Here is a 22,735-nt window from a genome sequence, read left to right on the forward strand (position 1 = left end):
GCTTTATCTTATGTAGGAGCCTATGACCCCCCACCCCATGTCCTGATTTTTTACAGTTGCTGTCTAGTCACCCTAATTTTAGATCAGGAACTTGAGCCCAGGTCATATCCCAAGTGAGTCTCACGTAAGTCTTGCAACATAGCTTAAGTGGGATTGAAGGATACATCTACACTGGAAAAAAAACAACCCATGGCAGCAAGATTCAGAGGCTGGGTCTATAAACTTGGGCTGATGTGATGTCTCTAAAGATAGCCATGTTCCCTTTTGGGCTAGAGCTCAGGCTCTCAGATCCAACCCCCTCGTCGTGTTTCCAAGTTCAAGCTCCAGCCCGACCAGGAACACCTACTTGGCTACTTTTAACACTAAAGTGCAAGCTCCACAAGTCCAAGTCTGTAGGCCTGAGCTTTTTGCCGTGGGTGATTTTTTGCATTATAGACGTATCCTAAGTAGTTCATAGGCCTTGTGCTAGCTCTCCGTCCAGAGGCAAATTTCATCCGAAGTAGTTTGGGAATGATATTTCTTAGCTGAGTCCTTGTTAAAAGCAATGAACCAGCAGGTGAACAAGTCAGGTGAGTTAGCTAACTCTGAGCTATTGCCTGCTCTCAGGAAGGTCCCTGTCTTATATTCCATCCTGGGCCTGAGAAACATTTCTGCCAAAACCAATACATTTTAGTAAAACATTCATTTTCAACAAAATAGTGTTTTTCTCTGAACAAAAAAAATTCTTTGAAAATTTTTCAACCTGTCCTACTCAGCCCTTTGCAGGAAATGCTATGTCTTCCACTGAGGGCTCCCTGAGTTTGAACTGTTCAGAGGCTTTTAGAGCCACTTCCTCCGCATTCTGTAATATCATGTAACATGTGATACAGTGTGGCCTCGTAGCTTGAGTACAAGGCTAGGACTGAGGCGATCTGGGTTCTATTCACAGCTCTGCTACTGGCCTGCAGAGTAACCTTGAGCATGTCACTTCACATCTCTGCCTCAGTTTACCCATCCATAAAATATGGATAATGACCCTGACCTCTGTCATAAAGTGTTTTGAGATCTGTGGATGAAAAATGCTGTATAAAATGGTGATATGCTATCAATTATTAGAACTGAGAGGGTGATGGGGAAGAGAGTCAGCGGGATCCATTCTTCTTTGGGGAATGGGCAGTCACTTCAGTACAGGAGTGGACAATGCAAATAGTAGTTCATTTGCCTCTTCTGCTGATCATCCTGGAGGTGAAGAGGAAACTAATCATATGGGGTGAAATTCATCCCTTTGCATTTGACCAGCCCAAAGACTAATCTCACTTATGTCTTCAAAATAGGGCTGAAATGGGGTGTATGCTATGTAAAGACCTTGTGCTAGCTCTCTGCCCAGGGACAAATTTCATCCAAAGGGGCTTGGGAATGGTTACTACATAGACAAGTTCTTGTTAAAAGAAATGGATCAGCAGCTTCTCTCATCACCTGTTTTCATGAATGCCAGTTCTGAATTCAACTGCGAGCAGCACAAGATCCAACTTAACAAAGCAGAACCTGGGGAAAGAAAACAGGCCTGAAGTGGATTGGTTAAACTGCATTAAGTCCCTGTGTGAATACTTTTATTCAGAATTAGAGTGTCTTTATTCAGTTGATCTTAATTCACTTTAGAAATGAATTGAGTGAAATCAAATTAAGGCCCGAATAGCTCGTCTACATAGGGAATTATTCCAGAATAGCTATTCCTGATTAATTCCATGGGTGATGTTCTGGTTCTGAAATAAGAGCTTCCAGCACATGAAATTAATCAGGAATAGTTAATTCGCTTTAAATTCACACCTTACCTTATTCTGGATTGACTTTCATGTGTAGACAAACCCTAAGAGGGAAGCAGGGAAGTAACACTGAATTCTGTTCTACCTACCGGCAAACATCTGGAAAAGTCATGTTCACAAAATCATTGGAGAGCCAGTCAGTCATCACTTTGTAGTCATTGCCTTCAAAAAGGTTCCTGTTCCACAGGCCTTTTCTCTTCACCTAAGACAAATAACCATGGACCAAATGTTGTTTTGCAAAAGCTAGTGTAACAATGGGCTGCCTCTGGCCACATGATTATATATTGGTGCAGCAACCCTGACAGTTACTAGAATGCAGTGGCACCCATTGGCTACTGCAGCAGCCACATAAGCAGCCCTTAGAATAATGAGCCAAGTTAAACCATAAGTGATCTGGACACTTCACACTAATACATCAATTGAGGCTGCCTGTTTAGCAGGACTGAAAATGGAGAAAGTCACATAATGACGAAAACATACAAAGGAGTCCCAGAGTCAGATAATTTTGAGCAAAATTTCCTTTACTTTGCAATAACAATTACTCTGTCTACCTATCTATTGTAAGGCTGATCTTCTCTTAAGAGTTGTAGTGATGTAAGTATCTTGGTTAGGTGTGTGATTTTTTGCTGGCATGGTTATATTGGTAAAAGCCATAGTGTAGGGGCAATTATACTGGTATAATCAGTATTGCTTATTTTGGTTCTTCAGTTGGAATAAGCTATACCAGTATAGGCTCTTTGAACCAGTATAACTGTGTCCATCCTAGGGGCATTGCTGCTTTAAATATATCACTATAGTTAAAATAGCAACATTTTCTAGTCCTTAGGCAAGTCCTTAGGGTTTTATACTGCCACCCATCATCATGGTATCTTAGTGCCTGCCATGAAAAACAATTAATGGAGCTGTTTGAAAATTCTCTGTTGAAAAGGTTTTGCTTTTGTTTTTAAATGGAAAATGGCTTTGTTGACAAAATGGAAATTTTGGCCAAAAAATGCCAATGGTCAAAGATTTTCAGGGTTTCATCAAACAAAAAAAAATGGGGGGGGGGTTGTTTTTGTTTTTCTGGCAACCAGAAAAACAGAAATTTTGGTCAGAAACTAAACACCTGAAAAATTTTGCAGGAAAGAAAATTTCCTAACCAGCTCGAACAATTAATAATAGTTAACTAATATCTTGGGCAATGTATTCCGTGGTCATAATTACTGTTTGATAATGGACAGTTTCCTTATATCTAACCTGAATTCCATTGTCACTTGAAAAAATCACATATATGATTTTTTCTTGGAAGGAAAAGGCAAAAATAATTTTTAAAAGGTGACTAGTAGAAAAGATACCTGTATTACATCCAGGCGCCATGCACTTGACTTACTAGCTTATGTACATTCCATGTTGCTGAACACTAACAGAATTTATTTTATGTAGACTCCAGATTTTTAAGAGTGGCTACTAACTGTGAGTGCTTCTGTACCTGGGTGCTCGGTTAGAGAAACCTTGGGCCTGGTTTTGAGAAGTGCAGAGCACCAAAAATTCCATTGAAGAAAGTGGGAGTTGAAATGGCTCAGTACGGGGCCAGCCCTAAGCCAAATGGTGCCCCAGGCCAGGAGCGTCTTCGGCATCCACTCCTTCCATTTATTAATTTTTTGAATCCCTTATTTTTTATTGCATTTGTAGCTCATTTCACAACTTTGATGTGCAATTTAATGTGTTATATAAGGTGATAAATTTGAACACTAGACCTGTAACTTTGTGTTTTTTCATGCCATATATAAGCAAATAAAAAAAATGTTTCCTTAAGTATGCTGGTATAAGCACTTTTATATCAATACAGCAGCATCCATGCTAGAGATGTTGTATCTATTTAATGATACTGGGATAATTAAAGCTGAAGAACTAAAGCAGGCCACAGGACGACAATTCTATTTTGCAACATATGCTATCAGAATTTGGTTTTGTTCCACATTGTAACAAAACGAAAACCTTCTCAACGTTTTGTGAAATGGAATTGTGTCAAAACACCTGTTTTTAAATGCAAAGCATCAGGTTTTCAATGTGGGTCTCTCTTTTTCTCTGTTCAGCAGAGAACCCTGCACATCAGGAACCTTCTTGTTAAAAATTTTCTCAAAAATGCATACATTTCTTCAAAACATTTTGGCTTTGATAACACAGAATATTTTGATGAAAATATGTTCAGTCAAAAATCTTCCAACAAGTTTTAGGTCCAATTTTTGTATATGAATGAGACATGTATTTATTTCATATTCCATTCACTTAATCTGTATAAGCAAAACCTGTGAAGGAAAAGTATCAGAAGTCAGAAATGCTAGCATAATTCTCTTGCCACTGTTCTAAACCAGAATACAGGGAAATTCAATTAGCATAGAAGCCACTTATGGAAGGCATCTCAAATGGCCACTAGATGATAGTAAAAACATATCCATTGCAGCACAAGGAAACATGAGGCTTCTCCAGACAACTTAATGCCTGACAGTTATTTTTTTTTATTACATCTTCCAGCATTGGCTGTAAGAATTGAGAGCAATTTTGTGTACTGAAAAGTTAATACCTTACTTGTTGATTTTTCTTCAATCAGGACAGATCAAGAAAGGGAGAATATATTAGTATTTACTCTTTTGCAGAAGGACAGTACTTAAATCCTTTGCACACCTAAGCGCCAATTAAATTCTATTTGGAGGGTGTAAGTGCTTCAGTGGCCTTGTTCTGTCCCTATGTAAAGGCTGAATCTAAGGCTATGCCTACACTGTCCAGCAGCTCAGACTGTAGGGGTATGATTTGCAGTGTGCACCGAAGTGTTGCACCCTATCTCCCCCTTGTGGATGCTGCAGGCACAAACTAAAAGGTTTCAGAGTAGCAGCCGTGTTAGTCTGTATTCGCAAAAAGAAAAGGAGTACTTGTGGCACCTTAGAGACTAACCAATTTATTTGAGCATGAGCTTTCGTGAGCTACAGCTCAGCATCCGATGAAGTGAGCTGTAGCTCACGAAAGCTCATGCTCAAATAAATTGGTTAGTCTCTAAGGTGCCACAAGTACTCCTTTTCTTTTCACAAACTAAAAGACTCCTACTTCACATAAATGTAGTCCTGTTTACCTTTTAGTTCACACCCACAGTGTGCAATTGGAGGAGTTATACCAGAGTACTTTGGTGCACACTGCTTTTCATTCCCCTGTTGTCTGAACTGCAGGGCTGTGTAGACAAGGCCTAAGCCTTGGTCAACAGTTAAAACACATAAAACACACCTAAAACACATAGCTACAGTGCTCAGGGGTATGAAAAGTTCACACTCCTAAGCACCGTAGCTATGCTGATCCTAACACAGAGTGTAGACACAACTAGGTCAATGGAACAATACTCCCATCAACTTAGTTGCCTTCACTTGGAGAGGAGAATTACCTATAGCAATGGAAAAACCCCTTCCAACACTGCAGGAAGCTTTACTATGGCAAGACAGTGGAATAACTACAGGGTGTTTTTATAGCACTCATAGAGTAGACATAGCCTAACTCTGTAAGAATTAAACAAAGACAGGAAATTAATTTGCACAGAGCAATCCTAAACTGTGAGAAGCAGGGTATTAACTACACAGGATGGAAAAGCTACCCTGGGACTGACTCTCACCTTATTTACATCAATCAGTTCAAATCAGGAGTAATTCCACTGAAGTCAGCAAAGCTACATTGGTTTGAAAGGAGAATCAGAATCCATACCTTTAATCAGGCTGTAAAGCATTATTGCAAACCTGTGGTACTACATTCAAGTGTTAAATAAAAACAGCCTATTAGGTTATTTAGTCTCCCCTGCCAAATTAAGTCCCAGTTTGATCAAGATGAGACTGAAAATACCCAAGCTTCCACTAAAACAAGGAACACACGCTTGTCAGATAAGATCCTGTAATGGCCATTCACATTGTTTGGACAAGTGAAGGGCTTACCTTGGGACTCTTTTGCCTAATGAACAGGCTTCTTAGGAGTGTGGACAAGCCTGGAACCAAGCAACTCTGTGCTATGAAGCCTAGTTTTAGTTCAGCAAAACAGATGATGCTGTCTCCTCTCCTCCAGTCCCAGTTGGGGATGTTTGCCAGGTATACCTGTCTCAGGATATGATAGTGAATACAAGTGAGGGTCAAGACAGGCAGGTACATGATGTTCCTATAAAATAAAAACTGTCTTTTCTGTCTCCCTTTTTTGATTTTGAAAAAATAGTTACTGAAATTTTCAAAATAACAATATTCTAAAAATGTTCACAAAACCAGCAATGAAAATTGTGAACAGCTCTAGGCCAAAGTTTTTAAAAGGAGCTAGTGATTTTGGGTGCCACTTGGTTTAGGTGCCCTACTTGAAACACCTTAAAGGAGCTAAGCACTTTCTGAAAATCAGGCTGCTTTAAGAGGTCTCACATTGGCCACCAAAACACTGAGGAACCAAAAATCACTTTTTTTAAAAAATCCTGGCCTAGCTCCTACCGTTCTGAAATCTACCCCAGTAGGGATCCCACACCTTGGCATAGTGGATCAGACTACCTATCCTTCTAGTTTGATCACCCATATCTTGCTATGACCAATACTTGAAGCTTTGCTGGAAAGCAAAAATAAATCTCTGCCAGCTGAGCAATGCTTCTGATGGGGACAGCATACAATGCAGAGTTAAACACTAAACATATATTTTTAAAACAAAATAGAATAATGCCCCTGTGATGACACACAATGTGCATGAGAGAAGAAGATTCAGTTATTATCATTTAGTAACACAGAATCATCATAGAATATGAGGGTTGGAAGGAACCTCAGGAGATCATCTAGTCCAACCCCCTGCTCAAAGCAGGACCAATCCCCAACTAAATCATCCCAGCCAGGGCTTTGTCAAGCCTGACCTTAAAAACCTCAAAGGAAGGAGATTCCACCACCTCCCTAGGTAACCCATTCCAATGCTTCACCACCCTCCTAGTGAAAAAGTTTGTCCTAATATCCATTAATAGACACACTTGATGTGGTAGTAATGGAAGGAGCAAGATCTATGGGGTGAAAGCCTGGTCTTCTAGAAGTCAGTAGGAACTTAGCCATTAATTTTAGTGGGGCCAGTCTTTCACCCATGATGATCAGCACTAAAGGAATAAGATTAGACTGACAGAGCTACTGGGCTACCTTTTTATGAGACTGGATTATCTGTATAATGACTCTCGTCTTTGGATAGTGATTCTTGACAGACAGCGCCCTGCATGAAAAATATACCCATTGGTTAATGTGTCTTGTCTGGGTGAAATGCCCTCAGATTTCAAAGCCTTTACTGCAAAGCATAGCGAGAAGGGAATGGAGACCTGCCAGGGATACGGGATGTAGCAGCTGACCACAGCAGTGGAAGCAGTTGGACATTATGAAATCCAGAGCTGGATCCCATTGTTGTGGGGTGGGGACAACTGTGGGGGACCCTCCAGCGAAATGACAGTCACTTTCTGATTTTTGTGTGTGCAAAATTGTTATCTGAAAATAAAGTTCTATAATTCTGCAAAGGAATCATAGAATCATAGAATCATAGAATATCAGGGTTGGAAGGGACCTCACGAGGTCATCTAGTCCAACCCCCTGCTCAAAGCAGGACCAATCCCCAACTAAATCATCCCAGCCAGGGCTTTGTCAAGCCTGACCTTAAAAATATCTAAGGAAGGAGATTCCACCACCTCCCTATGGTGGAAACGCATTCCAGTGTTTCACCACCCTCCTAGTGAAAAAGTTTTTCCTAATATCCAACCTAAACCTCCCCCACTGCAACTTGAGACCATTACTCCTTGTCCTGTCCTCTTCTACCACTGAGAACAGTCTAGATCCATCCTCTTTGGAACCCCCTTTCAGGTAGTTGAAAGCAGCTATCAAATCCCCCCTCATTCTTCTCTTCCGCAGACTAAACAATCCCAGTTCCCTCAGCCTCTCCTCATAAGTCATGTGTTCTAGTCCCCTAATCATTTTTGTTGCCCTCCGCTGGACGTTTTCCAATTTTTCCACATCCTTCTTGTAGTGTGGGGCCCAAAACTGGACACAGTACTCCAGATGAGGCCTCACCAATGTTGAATAGAGGGGAACAATCACATCCCTCGATCTGCTGGCCATGCCCCTACGTATACATCCCAAAATGCCATTGGCCTTCTTGGCAACAAGGGCACGCTGTTGACTCATATCCAGCTTCTTGTCCACTGTAATCCCTAGGTCCTTTTCTGCAGAAATATTTCCAACCCCAGGCTTCCTCCCCACCCCTCTGTCTGGTGCTGGGAGAGAAGGTGGGCTTAGGGAGAACAATAATTTATAAAGTACTTTCCCATTGTGCCTCTCCCACAAATGATGTTTTCCAAATGTAACAAATTGATACTCCAACTATCGCGGGGGAGGCACTTCACTCTCTATTGAAATGCAGCCACCTCTGGTGTGAAATGAAAGGGTGCCTGACAATGTTATCAGACAAGAAGTGGAGAACCATACCCAGTGGCATTGGAACAATCATACCCAGAGGGGGTGCTGAGAGCCATTGAACAAAACTGCAAACCCTGTATATGATGAGAACCACTTCAAGGCAGGGGCTGCTACCACACTCCCAGCACCCATAGTTCCAGCACCCCTGATCATATCTGTATCCATTGAGAGCCACAAGGGGGATTCAAGGAGGCAGCAAGTATTCTATGATTTATTTGTATTGCAGTAGCACCTAGGAGCCCCAGTCATGGACCAGGACCCCACTGTGCCAGGCACTGTACAAACACAAAATGTAAACAATCATCTAGCTTGGAATTTGGGCTGGAACAGTACTTCTGTAATGATTCTGAAGAGGAGCAACACACCGATTGAACTACCAGCACCAGATAATACAGCATCTACATGCACTCTGGGAGTCTCAGATACAAGTACTGACTTAGCCTAACCATGCTTAGTGTGTGAGAGCTAATGCAATCACTGCTCAAGGTAGTCCACCTGAGAGTGCATGACTGTTTCCTCAGGATAAAGGCACCGTTCCCCTTGAGAGCTGCAACAGTGTTCATGAGGGTGAGAGTGCAAAAACATCGTCCACTGTGGGTTTTGGGAGGTTAGAGAGCTGTCCACCTTCTTGGTCCTCTTACACAAAAGGTGATGTTAGGGTTCTGCTTGCAGAGAAACTTGTGACAGTGTAAACACATTCTGCTCCTGCCTATGTCTGCTCATAGTGTTTGCAGGTGTTAACATCACCCAGACACAGAAAGAGAATGCTGGAGGATCTCACCCTACCTCATGATATTGGAAGTGTCTTCAACATAAGGGTCCGAAGAGCAAGTATCTGCTAGGATCAGACAAGCATCTGCAGATCCCATCTGTTTCTCAGGAGAGAAAAGCAGAGTCAGGGGTTTGATTCCACATGGAGTACAATAATCCTCTGTGCTTATCTGACTTATTGTCAAGAATCTCTACTTTCCAAAAAATGCTACATTTCTTAGAACCATTTTATATGCTTCTTTTAAGGCCAATTGGTCCCAATTCGGTTTTGTCATTTATTTTCATTTTCCTTCTTTCCAAGTTTTAATCCATTAAACTCAAACATTTAGGATTAGATTCTTGCATCCTTGCTGACACTGAGTTGCACCTTACTCTGCAAACTGTTTCACTGAAATACGTGGGAGTGCTTGAAGCAAGGTTCTAATCAATGCTAGTCGTGGCAGAATCTCACCATTTGGCTGGCTGGAGCTCATGGCTGGAGTCTGGATTTTCAAAACTGTGACTCCTGAAAAGAAAATGGTGGATGGAAAAAAGGGGTCTTACCACAACTCTCTTCAGATCTTTATAGTTCAGTGCAGAGCCATGGAAGAAAGTGGTATAGGCAGAATAGCATTTGAATACAATTTCCAGCTCCAGACTAGGAAGAGTTCTACACGATAAAAAATTCAGAACAGAAGGAAAATGCTGATCAGCCCCTAATAACAATGTTCTTGACTCCCCTGCCCCGCCCCAAATGTGTGTTTATGTGCCGTTTTAAAAATCTGCTTAAAAGGGACACTGGCAGACCAGCTAAGGCACATAATTTAGGTTTTACACAGCCTAAGTGTCATGGAATTTAAGGAAGTTCTATTCCACTCAAATGAGTGCAGCCACACTTTGCAGCATGGTGGTACTGCGTGAGAAGCAGAAAGCAAGACTTGCTAAGGCCCTGATCCTGTAATCTGCATCCAGGTGGAACCATGGATCCATTTCTTTCTTCCCTGTGGACTTCAGGTCACCTCCTTCCCTTAAAAACTCAGTTATTTTCCTCACTCATTTCCACACTGTCATTGACTATTACTCCAAATACAAGAGACGTGACCCAACCTTCCCTTGTAGAATAATAGATTTTAAGACCAGAAGGGAAGTTTAGATCATCTAGATCATCCTGTATAACACAAACCAGAGAATTTCACCCCATTACCTCTGTATTCAGCCCAATAATTTATGTTTGGCTAAGGCCAAGAAAGGCATCCAGTCTTGATTTGAAAACAAGGGATGAAAAATCCACCACTTCCCTTAGTAGTTTGTTCCAGTGGTTAATCACCCTCACTATAAAAAATTATGCCTCACTGGAATGTGTCTGGCTTTAAATTCCAGCCACTGGTTCTTATTATGCCTTTCTCCACTAGATTAAAGACCCCTTTAGTACACTGTATTTGCTCCCCATGAAGATATACGTACACTAATCTAACCATCTCTCAATCGTCTTTTTGATAAACTAAACAGATTGAGCTCTTTAAGTCTTTCACTATAAGGCATTTTTTCCAGCCCTCTAATAATTTTTGTGGGTTTTTTCCACACCTTGTTCGATTCTTCAACATCCCCCGCAAAATGTGGGTGCCAGAACGGCACGCATTACTCCAGCGCCAGTCCCATCAGTGCTCCAGAGACAAAATCACCTCCCCACTCCCACTCATTTTGCTCAGACTGTAAATGGGAATCCATTGTGAATCATGCAATACTTAATTTGCACGTGGCCAGCCAGAGAGAGATAAATATCTCCTCCCCCCGACAGACAGGAGTATATGGATCACCTTTTGGTGACCTGTCTTAACAGACCTAGAGAACATATTTTATTGTATATACATAACTCCTCACATATTTTCCATACAAACATGTCTATGATTATGATGAGCACTGTGACATAGGCTTTCACTACAGAAATTAAATGATATTCTCTGACAATAAGTAGATACCAGACCCTGTAACCCTTATTTTACCCCGTACCCTCTGCCAGATAGCTCCAAGAGATCCTTGGGTGGGTCATAGAGTCTCATATAGAGTGAGTCCAAAATGCAAGATACACTCAAAAAAGGAGAACATTTTTATTCTCATTAAACATTTAGCACAGAGAAGATTTTATCATAAAGCTTCCCAAGGTGGGAAGGTCTCATATGACTCTCTGCTCTTTCCTATTAATTAGTTATACAATGTGACTTCCCTTGCCCAAAGCCACCAGGCAATAAAAGTATCCTCTAGCTCCCCCAAACAGCTGTGCTTAGGAAGTGACTTTGAAATGTTTAGTGGGAATACTTACTCTCCCAGAAAGACAATCTCAGTGCAAACATCTCCTGTGTCCTGGACCAGGAAGTTTCTTAAGAAAGCTGTCACACTCTTCAGAGTGATATCACCGCAGACAACAATGTACCTACAGAAAGAACTCTCTGTCATGTCTGGAACCTGTAGAGTGCTTATTATAAGCATGACATTGTATGTAACAATTAATTAGCCACTAGATGTCTCTGTGTGCTAAACAGAGTTCCAAACAGAGTGTGGTCCTGGGTAAATATGACAACAAAGTTGGAACTCAAGTTGTGTGGAAGTCTTTTTGTTTGTATCTGTAGTTGTGATTATGATTCCATATATCATGATCCTGTAGGTTAGAAGGGTTATTTGGTAAACAAGGGGGAGATATAACCCTTTACAAGTATTCAAAAGGGGTAGACACCAAAGGGAAAACGTTTAGGAAAACATTTAGGGGGAGTTTGGGGGATACCGAAGAGAAGTTTAAGAGGTGACTTAATCAGAGTTTATAGGTGCCTACACAGGAACAAGATATCAGGTAGTAAAGGTTTTTTTTTAGTCACGTAGACAAAGGCATAACAAAATCCAAATAACTGGAAGTTGAAGCTTGACAATTCTGAAGTGGAAATAAGATTCAAATTTTTAACAGTGAGGGTAATTAATCATTGCAACAATTTACCAAAGGATATGGTGGACTCTAATCAATTCAAACCTTTAAATCAAGAAGAGATGTCTTTCTCAAAGAGATGATCTAGTTCAACCACAAGTTATGTGCTTGATGCAAGATTACTGGGTAAAATTCTATGCCATGCTGGAGGTTGGCATAGATGATTGCACTGGTCCCTTTTAGCATTAAAATCTCTCAGTCTATGAATGTATAACTAGGAGTGATGGGATAAAATTAAGCCAAAAACAATTCAGAATGAGTATCAGGGAGAAAATGCTACACGTGATTTCTTTAATACAGTGCGATATTCCCCCAAGGAAACAGTGGGAGCTCCATCACTTGAGTCAGTGAAAAATAGAGTTGGCTGACAAACAGGTCAAGGCAAATTAATGGACATATTTCCTTTTTATTTTTTAATTAAAAATAAAAAAAATCCAAACTCTGAAAAATGTTGACCTACTGACAGTCCCCCCTCCCCTTGTTTTTGTTGATAATTTAAATGCCAATAACATTTTTCATTGTAATTTGAAAAATTTCAACCAGTTTTACTGAAAAATAGAATGGACTAAGCACTGAAGAATATACTGGAACAATCCTGCTTTATTTGAAAGGGATGGGCTAATTGAAATGATAGGACTCATCTATCTGCAATTTATACTTCCTCTCCTCTAGGCTATTTCTACACTACAGCCTCTGTTGGCACAACTTACGGAGCTCAGGGGTGTGAATAAACCACCCCCGAGTGACACAAGTTACACTGACATAAGAACTTGTGGACACAGTGCTATGTTGGCAAGAGAGCTTCTCCCACCAACGTAGCTTCTTCCACTTGTGGAGGTGGGTTTTTTATGCCAACAGGCGAGCTCTCTCCCAACAGCATAGAGCATCTTCACCACGCACACTGCAGCAGTGAAGCTGTATCCGTACAGCGCTGTATGTATAGACATACCCTTAGAAACAAAACTCACCCTGAAGAGAGCTGTTGTTGACCAGATGTGTACTGAGATACTTTGGTGACGAGGGCCAAGATGGATGGGTAGAAAGACAGAAAGTTTCAGGCTTTGGCTCAAGTTATTTTGGGAAGATTCATATCACTCCTTATTTCCTCTGATCTAATCTGTAACCTAATTAGTAAGATGCTCTTTGTTTTGCAAAGGCAATATAAACAATCACACTTACTTTCTCCCTCTCACTACCTCATACGATTCTTGGTATTGTCGATTGCCACCAACGATATCCACAATTTCAGGGATAAAATTTGCAAACAAGACCTAAAGTGTCAAGAAATACAATACTGTTTAGAGCCATTTCCCATTGTCCAAGGGCAGTACTGGTTGCGTCCCCTTGCGGCTGAGTCTGGGGATTAGCTCTGTCCAGTCTGACCCCACTTCCTTTGGTCACTCACGCCATGACCCCTCTTACTCTCTAGCAGTTGCAGTGCTTCCACTTCATGGCTTGGCCCTCTGGCCAGATCACTGTACAGTTTTCCCATTCTTGGGTAATAAAAGTCTCACCAGACCAGCTGCCATTCCAGGCACTCTTCCAATTCAAGACTGTGCCACTTTCCCAGTGGCTAGAAAACCCGGCCCTCCCTTTGCAGCTTCCTTCTCCACCACCCCCTGGGTAAACTTTTCTGTCAGGCTCAGAATCCCAGGGCTTCTGCTCCCCCTGGGTTTCCTCCTTCTCTTCTCACTAGGTCCAGAGAGTGACTGTACAGCTCCCCACTGCAACCCCCTTCTGCTCTCTCTTCCTGGTTTTATACAAGCCCCCACCGACTGCTGCCCAGATGGGCTCCATCTTCAATTAGTGCTTGTCAGGGAAGTCTAAGTCTCCCCCTATGTGCAGCCTACTAAGTTAATTAGCCCTCTTCTGAGCCATGTTAACTCCTTCAGGTGTTGTGTGGAGTGAACACCCCCATCTTACCCACCCATGTTAAATTTCAGACCCTAAGTTGTGAGTCATTATAGAAGCTCCCAATAAGGCTTGATATTTCTATAGTCATCATGAAGACTGGGGGAATGCCCACTGGTTACATGTGGGATACAGGAATTGTCTTGCTGGTTTCAGGGGTCCATTTAGCTCAGTATCCTAGCTCTGGCAATGGCATGACTAGCTGCTACAAAGAGAAGTACAAGAAACCCTGCAGTAGGCAGTTATGAGAGGGGGCAGCTTCCACATGCCCCCACTATGCACCCCACACAGACACACACCCTCCAGATGCCTACTATACTGGTGGAAGGATGATCTAGAGGATAAGGTATATAACTGGGATTCAGATGACCTGTGTTCTAGTCCCACTTCACCCATAACCTCCCTATGTGACCTTGAGCAAATCACTTAACCTACCATTATGCCTCAATTCTTCATTTTTAAAATGGGAATAATAGTCCCTTACCTCATAGGTCTGTTGTAGGATTCAATTCATTAATGATTATGAGGTGATCAGATACAATAGTGATGAGTGACATATAAATAGATAAGATATTTTCCTAACTCTGATTAGTTCAAGCTTGTGTCCTGAAGCATGAGGATTAATATATTAAACACTTGCAATTTTTTTGCTATTAAAATCTGGGGTATCCTTTGTTAATAGATATGTATCCATCCCATTTTGAATCCTCCTAAGATCATGACCTCTATGATACCTTGTAGCAGTAAGTTCTACTGACTGTTCATTGTTAGAAAAAAATATTTATTTTTAGCCATTTTATATTTGCCACATTTGGAGTTCATTGAATGTCCCCTGGTTCTTGTGCAGTGAGAAAGGCAAGTGAATGCAGTTCCCTGATCTACTGCTAGTCCCCTGCCAACATCTATCACAGTAGAAATGCTGGACCCTGAGCTTTTGTGTCAGCATTCAAATCAACTAACATCTTGTCATTGCATTAAACTCCAGGGAAGTGGCCACTTGTGAAAAGGAGATAATGGTTTCTTACCAAACCACCGATGATGAAAAAAATCATGAAAATACGACCCAAGGACGTTTTAGTTACAACATCTCCAAAGCCAACTGTGGACATGGTCACCATTGTCAAGTATAAACAGTCAAAATAGCTCAGGGACTGGGAATTTTGATGGTGGACCCAAGGATCTCCACTGTTCTCCACCTGCCAGAATTATAAAAGGGTAGGAAATGGTTTGAATACAAGATTTTGGTTCAGGTCCATCTCTAATTAATGAGTGTGTCATGGATACATTTCAGCCCAATCTGAAAGAGTCAATGCTTCTTGGAAAGATTTGGTTGAGTGGAAAATCTTGCTGCTGTCTCTCTCTCTTTATTTTCCCATGAATGAAACAAGCATTTTCGTTGCTATAGACTCTGCTGCTTATTTCCTAGCAAGAGTTATAATAATCCTTTGCCATTGATATCCCAGTTGGATGAGTTGCCTCCTGCCTGTTCCAATATATAAATATATAATAGGGCTTACCTCCCTCACTTTCATCTGCTCCGTGAGCTAGGGTTGGGGAAGCTCTTTGCCAGAAAGAACATAAATGAAATTTGCCCTGTTGTAGCTACATCCACATAGCTAAACCCATGTAACGCCCTGATGCAGACATGCGACAGCAGTGCAAAATGGGGCTTGCCCCAGTGCAGATTAATCTGGGAACACACCCAAGCAAGTTGTGTTGGTATAAATTCTGCTTTGCTCAGGTACAACACATCTGCATTAGGGATTTGTGCTGATGTCTAAAGGTCTCCTACTCCTTTGGGAGACTAATTTCTGAATCTACCTCACCCTTGTCCCCTGCCAAGGCACAGCTTGTCACTGTGCAGCTAAGAAGAAACTGCTTCCCTGTTTGTTCTATATTCCATTAACGTTGCTACCATCATTTGGGGAGGCGGTGTTTCTACCCTTCCACTGATGTAGGCTGTCTACCCTGTGGGGTTATGCTGGCATAGATATGGCTTTGTAGCTATGCTGGTACAATTTCTGTAGTATAGACATACCCTTACAGTGGTCTTTCATACCAATAGCTACTCCTGTCCCATCTCTTCCCAGTAAAAGTCTACATTTCCCCAGCAAAATATACACAAAGAATATGCCTTAGCACTGTTTTATGGTTATCCAGGAAGGATGTGGAACTAACTGTACATACCAAGTGAATAAATCCTGCAGCTGTGAGCCAGGTGCTGAGAACTGCAGCTAACAATCTGGACAGCTTGATTGAATTACTGAGGACAGGAGGGGGAAAAGCTCATTAAAGACGTTGCATAAGTTATGTTAATATTTCAACCACCTGCATGACTCCATCTGCCTACTGCACCCAGCCTCTTGCAAGAGACCTCCAACTGGGCATATTATTTTTGATTTTCCTTCTTAATAGATCAGCCGGAGCCACAAGTTGGATAAGGAATAGTTTGCACAGTTCAGATTCAGGGTCAGAGGCCGGATGCAATATACAGATCCACATGAAAAACTGGATCAGAATTTTCCAGCAGTGTATTGCACTTACTTTCTCCATTTCCTAAACCAGCCAAAATACAGGAGCCAGGAGATAATGATAAATGACAGACATCACTTGACCAGACTTTGATTTACCTAGTCCTAGTGATCCTGAGAAACTGCAATATTTTGGGAAGTTCTAACAATCTGAGTGCTCGCAAGAACCGCAAACCTGCAGGAAAACAGCAAAGGAAGAGGACAGAGAAAAGCAATGTCTAGCAACAAGACCACATCTCTGTGTGTGCATGCGTGCGCACCATGTGTGTGTGTGCGCGCAAGTGCAAACACATATGCAAACTTCTGTTTTTATCTGTAGCCAATGTCACATCAAACTTGGCTCCAGGACCATGCACCTCTTGAGTTCAACTGAAGCCCTCAAGATAGGGCTTGTATTATACAAAAATATAAGGCCTGAAGTTCCCATATCTGTATCTATAAATCCATGGTACATCCACACCTTGAATACTGCATGAAGTTCCAGTTGCCCCATCTCAAAAAACATACATTAGAAATGGAAAAGGTCCAGAGAAGGGCAACAAAAATGTTTAAGGGCATGGAACAGCTTCCGTATGAGGAGAGGTTAAAAAGACTGGGACTGTTCAGCTCAGAAAAGAGACAGTGGAGGGGGGATAGGACAGAGGACCTATAAAATCATGAATGGTGTGAAAAAAAGTGACTAAGGAAATGTTATTTACCCCTTTACCTAGCACAAAAACTAAGGGTCACCTAATGAAATTAATAGGCAGCAGGTTTAAAACAAACAAAATTAAAGTACTTCTTCACACAACACACAGTCAACCTGTGGAACTCATTGCCAGGGGATGTTGTGAAGGCCAAAAGTTTATCCTGGTTCAAAAAAGAACTAGGTATGTTCATGGAGGATAGGTCTATCAATGGCTATTAGTCAAGATTGTTAGGGATGCAACCCTATGCTCTGGGTGTCTATAAACCTTCAATCTCAAAAGTAGGTGGTAGGATGTATTCCTGGAGGTTTCATCACATGACATAATCTTTAATTAAAGATTTATCTTTAATTCCTTGAGATTCCAGGACAATCCTGGAGGGTTGGCAACCCTACAAAGGGAGGACTGGTTGGCAGAGGGTTTATCACTCGATAAATTACCCTGGTCTGTTCATTCCCTCTGACACACCTGGCATTGGCCACCGTCAGACAGCAGGTTATCGGGTTAGTTGGACCATTGGACTGACCGAGTATGGCTGTTCTTATATTCTTATGTATTGTGAGGGCCTAAGTGAGATGTAAATGAGGCCCAGGCCTTGAGGTTTTCACCACAGAATGGGTATGGAAGTCAGTCCATAGTGGAAGCACTGTACTCTCCCATTTGAATGCCTCATGGGAGAAGCACCACATCCAAAGATGCAGATGGACATGGTATTAAAAGCTAGACAGACAGATAAACCTGGCTGAAGCAGAACTTAAGTGGTGCATAGGCTTCTGCCAATTCTCTTCATGGAGGCGGTAGGGCTGCGGTTACCCTTAGGGCCTAATTCTGCCCCCACTCACACAAGAGCAGTTTCCATAGTGCAGGAAACTCAAGATAAGGAGATACCTTCACCTCTGCGAAGTAAAATAATCCTGAGAACAAGACGTGAAATAACAATGATGGGGAACTAAATCTCCAAGTCCTACTTACCAAGACAGTTCCTCTTTAAATAGTAGGAAACACAAACTGGAGGGATGGTGAAAAAATCCACAATGGAGTTGAGCTCGAGCCAGAAACTCAGCTTGTTGTTTGCTGCCATGAACTACAGAAAACAGGCAAAGTCAAAGAGCATGAGGACAGCGTGAGACTGAAGCACATCAGAGCAGAAAGAAAGAGACTGGTTAGTAAGCCCAGGAGGAGGCTTCTTTTGCCGAATGCAGCTAGCTCCGCTCTCAGTCTCTCTCTCTTCACCCTGTAGGCACCCAATGAACGTTTCCCAGTTTGTTTTAAAATAGGGTAGCTTGGGGAAAATTACTCCCTAGTGTAGCTGAACTGCACTGACTTCAGTGGAGAATGGAATTACAACAGGAGGCTTTGATCCACCATCTCACAGTCATAGTGATGAATTCTCTATCTCCACTGACAACTAGTTACCCATCTTTTTTTCCTCATGGTATCTAAGTGCCGATGACACTGAACTAGAAAATTCAATGGTTGGCAAAACCCACAGCCATCATTACCCAAATCTGTCATAAGGAAAAGCCTATTTTCTAAAGACTTTGCCAGAGTTCTAATGCCAAAAACTAAAACAAAAGGGCATTTCACCTCAGTGCAGCCAATGGTATCTTAAAAAATGCACACTATGACCACTCCATGAAAGGGAGAATGGAGGTGAAATCTAGCTAATTGACTAGATGGTTTGAGGATTAGGGGTGAGGAACACATTGTTCACAGTGGGAGCTGCAAAAGGTCTTAACAATTTATCAGGCTGAGGAAAAAGACAGATTAAAAAGCAGAAAATTCTTATTAGGCTTGGTAACACTTGTACCAGAGCTAAGCTAAGGCAGTCAGATCTTATGCTTCAGAGCACAGACATTGCTGTCAGGGTAGGAAGGAACTTTCCCTTAATGTACCAGACTGACTGTTCATTAAGAAATTATTCACTTTTATCTGAAACATCAGGTTTTGCTCACTGCCATCAATGGTCGGAACCAGTATGGCAAATCCTATGTTCCTAATTGGCAGCAACATGGTTCATAAAGGGGATACATCTATCTTAGCACTGATATGGCCCCTTCCCAACACCATGGTATCCAAGCCTCACAAACTCTAATGACGCTTGGTCTGCAGCACCCATGGAGGTAGGGAAGTATTTTTAGCCTCATCTACAGAGAAGTGAAATGACTTGCCTAAGCTCACTGAGGGAGTCTCTGGCAAAGTTGGGAATTGAACCCAGATCCTGAGACCCAGTACAGTAACATAATAGTTAGAGCATCATTCCACCATAGTTGTTAACTCTGGGGAGAGATTCTGATAACCTTGCTCATGGCAAATAACATCTTACTTCACTATTGGGGTTAGTGTGGAGTAATGTCCTATACAATGTGATGAAAAACCTAGCCCTTTGTAATGATGCCCTGGTATTAGGATGTATTCCCTCTTGCTATCAGAAATGTCCAGTCTCTCTTACATATTGGAATTTGAGACAAGATTCTGATCTCATGCCAGTTCCATACTAGTGTAATCCCATTGATTTCAGTTGAGTTAATTCCTGCTTCATATTGTGGTGAGAAGAGAAATATTCCTATCATGTACCTTCATGCTGTTAAAATAATACGTACTTGGAAATAATTTAACTCAGATTGATTGTAAAGTGCCCTTACCCGTAATCCAAAATAGAAGAGGAAGAATGCATTGAAGCTCATATCTACAGCAAGGGTGGTGTCTGCGAAGGACTGGTAGTGCTCTATGGGGCTAAGGGAGGAAAAGTCATCATCATTTGCATTGACATTGCCCTTTTCATGCAAAAACCTCCAAACGCTTGACTAACTAATTTATTAAACTCTTGCAAAATGCCTATGAATTAGGGATTATTCCTCCATATTTTTGATGATTCACAGCCTGATCCAAAGCATATTAAAGTCAATGGGAGTCTTTCCATTCACCTCAGTGGGCTTTGGATCAGACCCAAAATGAGACACAGGGGGATTAAGTGATTTGCCCAAGTTCACACATGAAATCAGTAGCAGAGCTGGGAATGGGACTCAAAATTCTGAGTCCCCTATTCTAATCCGTACTCCTCTGTTCTGTAGTGCCACCAGATAAGAGAGGCACTGGCAGAGTCTAACACAAACAAAGTTGAAATGCGTATGTACCTGTATGATGTCATCGTTCCATTTACACATTTAGGTCCTGATCCAACAGCCATTATAGCCAATACAGAAACTTGCAATGGACATTGATCTGGCTTTTATTTTGATTGTGGAATTTTCCCAAACCATAGGTTAAGAACACACCAAATAATTTAAATCTCTGCTTTCTCAGTGTATTAGGATGTGTAAACTAATATCAAGAAGGGAAGAAGGAGGATCCTGGGAACTACAGGCCAGTCAGCCTCACCTCAGTCCCTGGAAAAATAATGGAGCAGGTCCTCAAAGAATCAATCCTGCAGCACTTGCATGAGAGGAAAGTGATCAGGAACAGCCAGCATGGATTCACCAAGGGAAGGTCATGCCTGACTAATCTAATCGCCTTTTATGATGAGATTACTGGTTCTGTGGATGAAGGGAAAGCAGTGGATGTATTGTTTCTAGACTTTAGCAAAGCTTTTGACACGGTCTCCCACAGTATTCTTGTCAGCAAGTTAAGGAAGTATGGGCTGGATGAATGCACTATAAGGTGGGTAGAAAGCTGGCTAGATTGTCGGGCTCAACGGGTAGTGATCAATGGCTCCATGTCTAGTTGGCAGCCGGTGTCAAGTGGAGTGCCCCAGGGGTCGGTCCTGGGGCCGGTTTTGTTCAATATCTTCATAAATGATCTGGAGGATGGTGTGGATTGCACTCTCAGCAAATTTGTGGATGATACTAAACTGGGAGGAGTGGTAGATACGCTGGAGGGGAGGGATAGGATACAGAAGGACCTAGACAAATTGGAGGATTGGGCCAAAAGAAATCTGATGAGGTTCAATAAGGATAAGTGCAGGGTCCTGCACTTAGGACGGAAGAACCCAATGCACAGCTACAGACTAGGGACCGAATGGCTAGGCAGCAGTTCTGCGGAAAAGGACCTAGAGGTGACAGTGGACGAGAAGCTGGATATGAGTCAGCAGTGTGCCCTTGTTGCCAAGAAGGCCAATGGCATTTTGGGATGTATAAGTAGGGGCATAGCGAGCAGATCGAGGGACGTGATCGTTCCCCTCTATTCGACGTTGGTGAGGCCTCATCTGGAGTACTGTGTCCAGTTTTGGGCCCCACACTACAAGAAGGATGTGGATAAATTGGAGAGAGTCCAGCGAAGGGCAACAAAAATGATTAGGGGCCTGGAACACATGAGTTATGAGGAGAGGCTGAGGGAGCTGGGATTGTTTAGCCTGCAGAAGAGAAGAATGAGGGGGGATTTGATAGCTGCTTTCAACTACCTGAAAGGGGGTTCCAAAGAGGATGGCTCTAGACTGTTCTCAATGGTAGCAGATGACAGAACGAGGAGTAATGGTCTCAAGTTGCAGTGGGGGAGGTTTAGATTGGATATTAGGAAAAACTTTTTCACTAAGAGGGTGGTGAAATACTGGAATGCGTTACCTAGGGAGGTGGTAGAATCTCCTTCCTTAGAGGTTTTTAAGGTCAGGCTTGACAAAGCCCTGGCTGGGATGATTTAACTGGGAATTGGTCCTGCTTCGAGCAGGGGGTTGGACTAGATGACCTTCTGGGGTCCCTTCCAACCCTGATATTCTATGATTCTATGATTCTATGATTCTATGATCAGGTTTGCATTAAGATGAGTGAGTTAGATTAAATTGTTTTTTGAATCAGGCAAGTTTATTGGACATGTATTTATATAGCATTTTATTAGACACTTATCTGTAGGGTATGTCTACACTGCAAGCAAAGGTGTGACTGTGTCCTGAGCAGGCAACATGTGCTAGCTTTAATCTAGCTAGTGCAGATAACAGGAGTCGTGAAGACATAAAAGCACAGGCTTCAGTGCAGGCTTGCTACCCTGGCTCCTCGACGGACTTAAATTCAGGCAGCTAGCCTGGGCTGAAGCCTGAACTGCCAGTTGTTACCCACCCTAACTAGCTTAAAGCTAGCCAGGGGTATGCCTATGCATGATACAATCACACCTTCACATGCAGTATAGACATGCTCCTAGCGTGACATCATAGCCCCACTGAAGTCAATGGCAAAGCTGCCATTGACTTCATTGGACCCAGGATTTCACCCTGAGTAAGCACTAGATTCTCACACCTGCTATCTCTGGCATGCCGTCTATGCCAGAGTTGGCTGTGAGGGCTGCCTTAGGAGCTTGCTGTGCACCAGTTGAAGACTCTTACATGTTGGGGGCATTCTTAGCTGGAGAGATCTGGTCAGCTAACCTGGCCTTATAGGTTAACCAGTGTAAAAACTTAGTTTACTTTCTAGCATGTCATCCTACTCATGGAGAGACTAGGATATAAATAAGAGTATGTACTTGTATGTGTCTTGTAAAGAAACTCTTTTCCCTCTGTAGCTACTCCTAACGGTTTGGCAGGTTTATGATGTCTTGGGATTAAACACAATATTGGATTGCACTTGATGTATAATTCTGCTTCTGAGGTTTACCCTTGCTATTTGAACACACTTCAGTTTGT

General features: G+C 42.1%; 1 protein-coding gene across 1 annotated transcript in view; it reads right to left on the reverse strand.

Annotated features, from left to right (window-relative positions):
* The window catches only part of KCNU1 (potassium calcium-activated channel subfamily U member 1), an 81,437-nt gene that overhangs the window by 52,950 nt on the left and 5,752 nt on the right, over nucleotides 1-22,735 (reverse strand). Inside the window, exons 4-15 of the mRNA XM_073324746.1 lie at nucleotides 19,773-19,863; nucleotides 18,100-18,211; nucleotides 16,541-16,616; nucleotides 16,098-16,173; nucleotides 14,936-15,106; nucleotides 13,179-13,270; nucleotides 11,346-11,456; nucleotides 9,590-9,695; nucleotides 9,062-9,144; nucleotides 6,959-7,028; nucleotides 5,750-5,905; nucleotides 1,892-2,004 (exon numbers count right to left, since the gene is read on the reverse strand). Coding sequence (XP_073180847.1) covers nucleotides 1,892-2,004; nucleotides 5,750-5,905; nucleotides 6,959-7,028; nucleotides 9,062-9,144; nucleotides 9,590-9,695; nucleotides 11,346-11,456; nucleotides 13,179-13,270; nucleotides 14,936-15,106; nucleotides 16,098-16,173; nucleotides 16,541-16,616; nucleotides 18,100-18,211; nucleotides 19,773-19,863 — 1,257 coding nt within the window. The remainder of the gene's footprint in view (nucleotides 1-1,891; nucleotides 2,005-5,749; nucleotides 5,906-6,958; nucleotides 7,029-9,061; nucleotides 9,145-9,589; nucleotides 9,696-11,345; nucleotides 11,457-13,178; nucleotides 13,271-14,935; nucleotides 15,107-16,097; nucleotides 16,174-16,540; nucleotides 16,617-18,099; nucleotides 18,212-19,772; nucleotides 19,864-22,735) is intronic.

Source organism: Lepidochelys kempii, chromosome 26 (assembly GCF_965140265.1).
Source record: "Lepidochelys kempii isolate rLepKem1 chromosome 26, rLepKem1.hap2, whole genome shotgun sequence".
NCBI classification, from domain to species: Eukaryota; Metazoa; Chordata; order Testudines; family Cheloniidae; genus Lepidochelys; species Lepidochelys kempii.